At 38.6% G+C, this 11767-nt stretch overlaps 1 protein-coding gene across 1 annotated transcript; it reads right to left on the bottom strand.

Annotated features, from left to right (window-relative positions):
• Positions 1-4027: 4027 nt before the first annotated feature.
• Positions 4028-10936, bottom strand: LOC129696348 (granzyme K-like). The gene is made up of 5 exons (XM_055634172.1): positions 10812-10936; positions 10597-10741; positions 9015-9150; positions 6847-7128; positions 4028-6010 (listed from the first exon to the last, which is right to left on the bottom strand). The coding sequence occupies exons 1-5, from the start codon at positions 10873-10875 to the stop codon at positions 5789-5791; spliced, it is 849 nt and encodes a 282-aa protein (XP_055490147.1). The 5' UTR covers positions 10876-10936; the 3' UTR covers positions 4028-5788.
• Positions 10937-11767: the final 831 nt, after the last annotated feature.

Below are 11767 nucleotides of genomic sequence, written 5' to 3'. Positions count from 1 at the left end.
AGCCTGTGGACTTACCATCGTGGAGCTCATGATCCCTTTGTCAGGGATCGACCTCTGAGCTCCAAGCGCAGGAGCCTGCAGACTTTAACAACGTGGAGCTCACGGTCCCTGGTTCGAGACCGACTTCGGGAGCTCCAACCACAGGAACTACGACCGCCCTGACGTGGGAGTTTCGACCGCCCTGACGTGGGAACTTTGACCGTCCCGACACGGGAGCTTTGATCACCCTGACGTGGGGGCTTCGACCACCAGCTGCAGTAGCCTCGATCGCCCCTACGGATGGTCTGACTGCCCTGACCGCGGGAGAAAAATGAGGGAAGATTAGACTTTATTGTCTTCCATCTCAGTGAGAAATTTGGATTCCACTGTGGTGGATGTTTATGTTAACTTCTATGTAGTTGTGCGTCTTGTTGCTTTTCTTTAATATGGCTGTTTGCTAATACGAATATCACTGTACCTTAATTGGTACACGTGACAATAAAAGACCTTTGAAACCCTTTGATATGCAGAGAATGGTGGAATATGGATTATGCGTAGGTAGATAATAGATGGTCTTGGCGTCGTTCAACACAGACAGAAATATCTATCAGCCAATGTCATTATCATACCCAGCTCAAACTAGTCACCCCTTCGCGTTTCCATTAGTAGACCTTTATCAATTCCAGACCAAGGTTGTGAGGATGGGAATCTTCATATTCATGTTGAAACTGATGTACAAGATGCACATTCAACCAGCATTATTCACGTGGTTAATTCTGGATACTTCACTGAACTAGTGAATGCTGCACACTTTTACAAAAATGTAATGAGAAAATCATTAAAAAAAAGTGCTTTTTCAATTAGTGCCCATTACTGGTTGCATTTGAGAACGTGGTTGGTGAATTCCTTCTTTGACTATTGGAATCAGATACTTTCATGGAACCACGCAACAGACACTTCAAAAACTTTCAAGTACTAAATGGCACACTATTTCTGATGAAAAATGTATAGCAGAGATACAACAGTTCTTTCCATCAGTTTATAAACTCTTCAAATTAGCAAAGCGAAGCCTGCAGAACATGGTATCGAAAGCAGCTGGAACTTTTCGAGTTGAGGTAGAGATGAGAGAACAATGCAAGGTGAGAAAATGGACCACGTAAAGAAAGAGGAGGTGTGAAATGCTCATATATGTTAAAATGCAACACCTCCTGTTGTTATGTGCTCAGGGATTGGCATGTTAGAGCAGAAGCAGTTTCTGCAAAATTTGAAATTGGAATAAAATGTATTTAAGAACTTCCAGCTTTCGGATTTGTGATGTTGATCTAGTCAAGTCAAGTCAAGTCAAGTTTATTTGTCACATACACATACGAGATGTGCAGTGAAATGAAAGTGGCAATGCTCGCGGAACAACAAAACAACCAAATAAATTATAAACACAATCATAACACACATATTATTTTACATAATAAATAATAGAAGGAAAAACGTTCTGTACAGTTAGTCCCTGGTGAGAAAGGCGTTTACAGTCCGAATTGCCTCTGGGAAGAAACTCCTTCTCAACCTCTCCGTTCTCACTGCATGGCAACGGAGACGTTTGCCTGACCGTAGCGGCTGGAACAGTCTACCTACTACATCTAGAATTCCGCCTAAACATTATTTCATGATGTCTCTATAAAGGTGGTTTAGAGTATCATCTACTTTATATGTTGTATCTCAGGCTTGAGGAAGACATGTTTCCTGTCCAGTTCTATAGATTCTGAGGTGGCTGATGGGCACATTTAGAACCTGCAGACTCTGTCAAAACAGGCTAGCAGATGCAATGGATAGATAGGTAGTTTGGGAGGTGGTGCATGCCTCTCACTGGGTGTGCCCGATGAAGGGACTTTGCTTCTCAAAGGTATCCTAACGCTTCATCTCCATTTTGAGTGGTTATGGGCCAGGGATTCCCATGAGTTGGTGGGGATGTTTCATTTCTTCAAGAAAGCATCCTTGGATTTTGAGAACATCCTTGGATTTTTTTTTCCTTTGTCCACCTGGTATTCTCTTGTCCTGACAGAACTTGGGATAGAGTGACTGATTTCATCTGGGTAGCTAGGACCTCTAACTAGGGGAGGATGTTGATGTTGGTTGTCTTATCCTGCCAGTGGATTTGAAGGATTTTGCAGTCAGCATTTATAATGCTTTTCCTGTGCCTGGAGATGCCTGCTGTAGGAAGTGAATGGTATAATTTTAAGACGTCTGCAGCACACACTGATTAGACAACACATTTGTATTTTGTAATATGTTCTAAAATATTGCAGAGAATGCATTTGTTTTATTGATTCTAAGAATTAAACCAATTTGCATACACATACGTGGCTATAATATCTAATTCTATCCCATATTATGTCCCTGACTAGATATTTAGCCAGTAAACTAAACACATGTCGTCTACCTGTGGCAAAAGACTATTCAATTCCAAGTGTACTTATATAAAGGGGCCAGTCTGCTGTACTTCATCAGCAACCCGGGGACCTTCACAAATAAACATCAATGAAACCTAATTTCCACAATGCCCTAAGTAACTAATAAATCCTTTAAGTGAGCTTTTAAAACATACTGTTTTAATTATCATTACATGAGAAGTTATTCATGCAGAAATAGGGATATAATTGACTGATCTTACGAATTCATTAACTAGGGAAGTGGTTAAAGTAGTCAACCACACAACAACAATAATTTGATCAAATATAACTATCTATCCGTCTATAAAACTACTATGGTCAAATTCATAACAAGATTTGCAAATCAAAATGATGTTGACGTGGCAACCGACTTGGTTCCACTGCTTCTAGTGTGTGCTGTTGGGGTGTGGTGGTTGAGGCAGATATATGGATTTGCAGGGACTATAGGGATATGAATTATTTGCAGGTAGATAAGTGATGAACTTGGCACCATGTTTGGTGCAGATGTTGTGGGCTGTAGGTCCTGTTTTTGTGCTATGTTCTTTGTTTATTGAGACTGCCTTTTCGTTACAAAGGGATGGGGAAATCCTGAATTGCATCAGCCCCTTCACGGGAGCTGGTCAGAGGGGATTTCCCATTTTGCTGAGGAAAATCCTGTAAAGAATAGGTGCATGATATGGAAATCACCAAAGCACTGATCTGTTTTCTGAATAGCTGAATTTCAGATCCTGCAATGTATTTTCGAAGGGTTCGCTATACTCAAGTAAAGTCCTTTCCTAATGCAAAGAAGGAGTGTGTATATCAAAGGAACAATATATATGTTTACAACCATGAATTTATCAGCATGTAATTTTGAAGACTTTATAATCTGATGATTGTTTCTAATTCATGTGAGATCTAGCTGCTTAAATTCAATACGATTATAACATTTCTAAAGTGTCTAATTCCCGCTACATATAATATTATCTCATTTGATTGTACAATGTTCAAAGCAAAGCATTTCACTTTATTGTGGTACACATTAAACCTTGACCTAAATCTGCTGAAATAGTAGAATTGATTTATTTCAACGAATATCCCACTGAATAATTCAATTTAATATTGGCTGCAACTTTAGATTAAGTAAATGGAGCATTTAATTTCAGGATTTTGTGAGTAATTGTATGCAACCATTGTCTAAACATTGTCTTTATTGCAGAGTGGCCCAAGAAATGGGTTAAATTGCTCATTCATGTACATTTATAAAATTACTATTGGCATTTTTATATTGTAGCCAATGTCTTTAAAGCAGAATAATAACTCAGAAAATAATTAGGAAAAGGAAAATAATTATGAAAAGAAAAACCGTTAACAAAGTTAAAAAGTTTTCTTTTTAAATACTTTTACGGAATCAAGGGATATGGGGAGGAAGCAGGAACGGGGTACTGATTTTAGATGATCAGCCATAATAATATTGAATGGCGGTGCTGGCGAAGAGCCAAATGGCCTACTCCTGCACCTATTTTTCTATGTTTCTATGATCAGCCATGATCATATTGAATGGATCGAAGGGCCGAATAGCACCTATACATGTTTCTATGTTTTTATGTTACAACAATGCTTATAGAAGTGAAAGTGTTGATCTCATTTGAGGCAAGGCCTACCGTTGATAGAGAGTAATTCCATTGAGTTTATTAAATAGAGTGTGAGATAGAACAATACTTAATGTGCTAATTAAAGCATTGCTGGTGTGGAAATTTGAGGGGGAAAAAGGTGCTGGAAAAACATATCAGGTCAGGCCGTCTCTTTGGAAAGGAAAGCAGAATTAATCTTTCATGTTAAAGACCCTTTGCAGTACATGGGAAGAGAGAAAACAAATTCACTTCAAGCTGTAGAGTGAATGAGGAAGGGACAAGTAAAATCAAGGGAATATCTCAAAGTAACACAAGACACAGTATGTCAATAAATGGTGTTGGTACCTCTTTATTTCTGGTAATTTCAGTTGCAGAATAAGAATGTGAAGGCAACAACAACTGATTATTTAGCAAGACACAATAAGCTGCAGATGATAAAAACTGGAGCAAAGAACAAGCTGCTGGATGATTAACAAAATGCTGATTATTTAGCAAGTTTGGCCTTTGTGTATAAGCTGTATTGCAGAGATTACAATAGTCTTAAATTGTACTAACATTTTGAAAACAACTTTTGAAATATTTTGAAAACAACATCATATTCTGTAAGCACATGTTAAACATCTTAAATTTGCATAAAGTGTAGGCCTATAAATTCAATCACTCGCTGGTCAGTTTTCAGCCTCTTATCAGCCAATATTGTCCTCAATAATGGAGAGACTCTGTGTGTGAAAGCAAAACCAAAATAGAAGCAGAAGCAGGAATTTTTTCCCCCATACTTACTCTGCCTTTCAATAAGATTGTGTCTGATCTCAAACCTCATCTGTTCTTTCCTGACATGACTACACGTTTATTCTCCTAATTTCCCAATATATATTTGTCTAGTAATTATAGAATCACAGTATAATGGAACAGTACAACACAGAAATGGGCCGTTTCAGCCCATCTCATCCAAGCCATCATCATCTTTTTTTTTTTTGCTTGTATAGAATGGATGTGGAGAGGATGTTTTCACTAGTGGGACAGTCTAGGACTAGCAGTCCTCAAAAGGACGTTCCTTTATAAAAGAGATGAGGAAGAATTTCTTTAGTCAGAAGGTGGTGAATCTGTGGAATTCTTTGCCACAGAAGGCTGTGGGGGCCAAGTCAATGGATATTTTAAGGCATAGATAGATAGATTCTTGATTAGTATGGGTGTCGGGAGTTATGAGGAGAAAGTAGGAGAATAGGATTAGGAAGGCGAGATAGATCAGCCATGATTGAATGGCGGAGTAGACTTGATGGGCTGAATGGCCTAATTTTGCTGATGACCTGATGACTTTAATGTTGTAATTGCATCTGCCTTCACCACCACATTTTATCCAAATATTCATCACGTTCTCCTTGAAAAAAAACCTAACCCTCAGATCTTCTTTAAATATTTCCTCTCTCATTTTAAACCTCTAGTTCTGGACTCACCTGCCCTGAGATGAAGACTCTGACCATCTATCCTATTTATGCCTCTCACTATTCTATAACTTTTAGTAAGTGACAATACCCAGAGGTATGCCAGTTTGTCAAAGGTTATGCTAATTAGCTTTCCCATGCAGTAAACTGGGGGCAGAGGTGGCTGGTTGGAACCTAAACGTTGGGTGCTGTGAGACTGAATTTATACACTACTCCTTGTGCAAGTTGAAGAGTTTAAATGCAGTCACTGACTAATCACTTTGGTTGAGTTTTCTTAATTTCTTTCTTCAAAGCGCAGACAATTGTCTTGTTACACAGTAATCTGCTGCTCGTGCCATGTTTGATCCATTGAAATGTCATTGGTTTTGGATTTGATTGTTTTTTTAATCCACTGGAGGTATTTATTGGATAAATTAGTATAAATGCCGGGTTTGAACTTTACGTCACATCCCATTCCAAAGATAGCAACGCCACTCAAAATTTTCTTTTTCAGAAACGAACTTTTACATATTAATGGTCCTCCTACATCTCCCTGTGATAAAACAAATAAATAATTAGAATCTCCTTATAATAGACAACAAGATTGTGATTAAGGCAACATTATTGTTTTGTCTCTGTGGACTTATTCAAACCAAAGGTATAAAAAGATGTTCTTGGTAATTTGGCTATTACTCAGCAATAGGGATATATTTTGAACAATGGAATTCCAAGTCGATCTGACAAAACTCTGATTGTCACATCATTAAACATCTGAAGATAGACTCAAAAAACTGGAGTAACTCAGCGGGTCTGACAACATCTCTGGAGAAAAGGAAAAGGTGATGTTTCGGGTCGAGAATCTTCTTCAGTCTGAAGATGCTGTCTGACCCGCTAAGTTACTCGAGGATTTTGTATCTATCTTCGGTTCATACCAGCATCTGCAGTTCCTTCCTACACATAAACTTATCTGAACCAGTCACACAATTCCATGAACTGCAAAGGTGAGAAGGTGATTCATCATCTGACTGTCCACTCTTCACCAACACCCCTTGCCCCTTGCCCCTATGCTCCACCCAGAACTGGAAGACTTTCCAGTTGTTGAGTTGATTGCAGATCCAGAAAGACTGAAGAAGTCAAGTCAATCCGACTTTAACACCAGCACATGTACTGTAAAGTACAGGTACAATGAAAATCGTGCTTGTTGCAGCAGGCTCGGACAACAAGCAAAAATATAAATTATACATAAATTATGCACAAATCCTGCATTAATAAATAAACATGATTAATATGTTAATAATATCAATAAATATTATTAATAACTGAATACATATTCATTATATACTGAATATATTTTCATCACACGTTATTTATATGAAATTTGTAACTTACCCTGCACATTTTAGCTTGACCCCCAGTTTTATCACCAGCACAAATCATATCATCAGTTACAACAAATTGTTCTTTGTAATATTTTTTATTGTTACAGGTTTTCTGATCTATAATGGTCACAGTTGTCTCTTGCAAGGTATCTGAGGGATCTGTGTCCCTGGGGGATGCTGTAGTTTGTCCCCATCCTAGAACCTTGCATATTGTTCCAGGTTTCATATCTTTTGCTGATTTTGGCAATGGCAGGATCTTTACTAACTTATTCAATTTTGCAGCTTTATCCAGCTGTAGCAAGGAGAAATGACATGGGATTAAATTAAAGAATTTCATTGTAAGGAGAATATATAAAATATATATTTTTAAATTCTTTCATTGTTGAGATTCTGAATGTTACACACACAAATGACATTTATTGCTCATCCCGAACACATAGATCCCGAGATGGTGATGGTGAGCATTCTTCTTGAACATAGAACATAGAATAGACACTATATAGGAAACGCTGAAGAAGGATCTTGACCCAAAACGTCACCAATTCCTTATCTCCAGAGATGTTGCCTGACCTGCTGAGTTACTCCAGCATTTTGTGTCCATCTATGGAATAGTATAGCACACGAACAGGCCCTTCGGCCCACAAGGTCTGTGCCAAACATAATGCCGACCATCTCTTATCTAACCTGTGCATAATCCCTATCCCTCTATTTCGCTGAAACTCTGCAGTCTTTCTAGTCAAAGTGTTCCCACCGTGCTGTTGGATGTTAGATTTCAGGATTCGACAGGCTGACAATGAGGAATTACAAGTGGATTGAACATTGTGCAGTCATCAGCAAACATCCCACTTCTGACCCTATGATTCCCTTTAGCATTCCCTTAAAATGTACATGCAGGAAAATCATTGATCCAGAAGCCCAGATGGTTACCCTAGGACACCACCCTAAGTAACTCCTGAAAAAATGTGCTGAAAAAGTGTGAAGAAGAATCCGACCCAAAACGTCACCTATCCATGTCACTCCAATAATCCTGCCAGACCCACTGAGTTACTCCAGTACCTTATGTCAATTGTATTGTTCACCAGCATATGCATTTCCTTGTTTCAACAATGTGCTAGAGTTGGGGTCATTGACCACCAACAAGCAATTATTTCCCTTGTGCAAGTAAAGACTTCAACATAGAGTCATAGAGAGTCATACAATGTGGAAACAGGCCCTTTGGCCCAACTTGCCCACACCAGCCAAAATATCTAAGCTACACTAGTCCCACCTGCCTGCATTTGGTCCATATCTCTCCAAACTCATCCGATCCATGTACTCGTCTCACTGTTTCTTAAACGTTGGGATAGCCCTAGCCTCTCGCAGCTTGTTCCATACACCCGCCACCCTTTGTGTGAAAAAGTTACCCCTCAGATTATTTTCCCCTTCACTTTAAACCTATGTCCTCTGAACCTCGATTCACCTACCCTGGGCAAGAGACTCTGTGCATCTACCTGCTCTATTCCTCTATATTTTATACACCTCTACAATATCACCCCTCATCCTCCAGCACTCCAAGGAATAGAGACCCAGCCTATCAACCTCTCCCTATAGCTCAGACCCTCTAGTCCTGGAAACATCCTCAGAAAGCCTTGACCTTGATGGTTATTGATTTTAGTTTTGCCAGAGCTGCTTAATGCCACATTCCATCAAATGTTGCTTTGATATCCAGGCCAATATATTTTATAATTCTGTTCTTTGGTCCACGTTTGTACTAAAGCTGTGATGAGGTCTGAAGCTGGTTGATGCTGATGAAACTTAAATTGTGCATTAAGAAGCCGGGTAATATTAGATAAGATGTGTCATGACACCTTCCATAACTTGGCTGATGAGGCAAGAACAATGGAGTTTGACCAAATAGAGGCGTATTGGGCTGATTTGCCTCTTTGACATTGTCTGACACTGTGATGCTCTGATTCTTTTTCACAGAAGCTTTATTTTCAGAAAATATTATGTTTTCTATGCTAATTATACGATTTATCAATTAATCAACTTTATCTCATATGGTTGCACAAAAACACAAATGCAAACAGCCTGCACAAATTGTTTCAATAATATGGTACGTTTTAAAGACCACGGCAGACTTGCTATTTAGTCTGTATATTGCTGTCCATATATACAGTCATATTGAGCATTTCCTACCTTGAGGAGAGCCAAGTTATTCCGTTGTGTTTTACTGTCATACTTGGGATGCTTTATAGCATTAATAACTTTAAATGTTTGTGCTTTCTTTTTATCTTTTAAAGAGTGTGTTCCAATAACCACAGACACTTGTTTCCTTGAATAAAGTAAAGGAGAACAATGAGAGCATAGAACATAAAACAGTACAGCACAGGAACAGGCCCTTTGGTTCACTATGCATGTGCCAAACAAGATGCCAAGACCGACTTATCTACTTGTAAATAATCTATACCGCTCCATTTCCTGCATATGTATATTGCTATTCAAATGGCTCTTAAATGCCACTATCATGTCTGCATCCATCACCACCCCTGGCAGCACGCTCCAGGCACTCACCATCCTTTGTGTGTAAAAAAACTTGCCCTGCACATCACCTTTAAAGTTCGAGTTACAATATAGTTTTTGAACATAGAATACATGTTGCACTGATGTTTTCTCAGTCTAGTTCTTGGGGCAGCAACTCAAAGTAAATATACCATAATTTAACATTGAAATGGAGATAATTTTCTCATTCAAAGAAATATTGCAAAGCCATAGTAAGAGGCCCATTGTCCCTTCAGATCTATGTTGGCCAAAACATTGAACAGTTTGGGTTGATCTCACTTCCAACCTGTAAGTTTGAGTTTAGTTTATTGCCACATGTACAGTGACAAGCTTTTGTTGCATATGGGTTTGGGCTATTCATATGCTTATTTAGGAAACTTTTAATTTTAATTAAAAACTTCTGCCTTCACCATCTGTTCAAGACGAGGAGTTCCAGGCCTCATTATTCCTTTGTAGAAAAGGAAAGCACACATTTCACAAGAATTCCCGTGAGCGATGCTTCACATCGATAGATTTCAATTGTCAGCGGTAGCTGAGTGATAGCATTCTCATTTCTAGGGTCTTGGATTTAAGTCGGAGTGAAGGGTCTTGTGCACAATGATCTAAAATGGTTGATGCATTGTCTTTCAGAGGAGGTTAAGCTGAGACACCCTCTGTTTTCTCAGGTAGATAGAAGAAAACTATTGCAACTAATTCAGAAATAAGTGGAGGCATTATCCCTTTGGGCCTAACCATACTCCATCAAGATTATATGAACAGATTATTTGGCATTTCATCCTAATGGAAACATGCTGTGCATAAATTTGGTTCCACATTTACCATGCTTAAAAAGGCTTTGAAAGAACACAATATCAAGAAAGGCACCATGAAAAAGCGGGTCTTCATTTTTCACTATGATCCGAATAACATTGTCCACTTGTGTTACTTATTTACCATGAAAAGTGTTGTTCTTTTATGAACTGGAATGGGCTTGGATCTGGTTAAAATAAGCTGAAGTCAAGCACCCTACTTACGTTTTAAGAGTCCATACAGATCCTAATATAGACCCCAAAGATAGAAAGGAACATGCTTCTGAAATATAGTTCGGGAAACTTTTTTTAAACATTTTGAAAATACCAGATAGAGAAGAGAAAATAGAAATATTTTTTGTCATAAGTTTTTGACTTGCTGATTTCAAAATAAACAGCAATGGATTAAAAATAATTGTCCTCGTACTCACAGTCCACAGTTTACCGAAGTCAGAACCCAGCGCTTGTCGATTAAAATTCCTCCACAGTGGTGTTCATTTGATATTTGAATGGATGCCATATACGATCCTGAACCAGGTTTAACATCATTGCCTCCGATGATTTTCACACCGATACCTGCAATAAATACTGTTATTAATATTGATTCAAGTTTCTATGGAGATAAAGTCATCATTTGTATACTTACAGCCATGAACTGCAAAAACACTGATTATTGAAGCAACAAATACCCCTCGAACCATATTAATCATTTTATCACCACTGTGCCAGAACAGTCTTATATGTTAGAGGAGGATGTGTGTAGGAGCAACGCTTTTGCTTTATCAAGACATTCTTTTTTTCTACAGATTTGTCATAACACATTTTGCCACAACCAATAGATTTCACAATTACACCCCCATTGTGAAACTGCCTGTGGAAAAAATGCTTTGAAGCATGAAAATGCAACCGAGAAACATATCTTGAATGCAAATGAAATACATTTTTATTAATTAGCGGGGCAGATGTACAAGAGGATTGTGATAACTGTAAAATAATAAGGTGGTATTAGTGAGATTTTAACTTCTCCTATGTTCAGCCACAGTGGAATGGGTTTGGGCAGGGTGGACTTTGTTAACAGTGTCCAAGATGACCCTGCTAGAGAGGGCCCAACACTAGACCTTCTCTTGACCGGGATATCAGTTCCAGAAGAGTTCCAGATGGCTAACGTGTATTGTTATTTAAGATGGGTCGCGAGGAGAAGGCTGTGGAAGTGGTGGATAAGTTACTGGAGGGGATACTGATCTACCAGCATTTGAAAGGATAAGGATTGATGAGAGAAAGTCAATGCAAATTTATGTGTGAGAAATCGTGTCTCATAAATCTGTGAGGGTTTATTGATAAGGTAACTGAGAGGATTGATGAGGGCAGGATGATAGATGTTGTCTATATGGACTTTTTAGTTTGGTTTAGTTCGTTGCGACATCTCCAGTGTAAAGCTCTTTGTTGCATGCTATCCAGTTAGCGGAGAGACCATACATGATTTATAGACAATAGACAATAGGTGCAGGAGTAAACCATTTGGCTCTTCGAGCCAGCACCGCCATTCAATGTGATTATGGCTGATCATCCACATTCACTACCTTTACTGCAAGATAAGTTCAA

This window comes from Leucoraja erinacea, chromosome 1 (assembly GCF_028641065.1).
Source record: "Leucoraja erinacea ecotype New England chromosome 1, Leri_hhj_1, whole genome shotgun sequence".
NCBI classification, from domain to species: domain Eukaryota; kingdom Metazoa; phylum Chordata; class Chondrichthyes; order Rajiformes; family Rajidae; genus Leucoraja; species Leucoraja erinaceus.
The sequence above is the reverse complement of the archived record's forward strand: the minus strand, read 5'-3'. Positions and strand labels throughout refer to the sequence as shown.

Coding starts and splice junctions, on each gene's coding strand:
- LOC129696348 (XM_055634172.1), bottom strand. CDS start 10,875: ATGATTAATATGGTTCGAGGGGTATTTGTTGCTTCAATAATCAGTGTT. Junction 10,742..10,811: donor TGTTTTTGCAGTTCATGGCT/GTAAGTATACAA, acceptor TATTTATTGCAG/GTATCGGTGTGAAAATCATC. Junction 9,151..10,596: donor ACTTCGGTAAACTGTGGACT/GTGAGTACGAGG, acceptor ACTTTATTCAAG/GAAACAAGTGTCTGTGGTTA.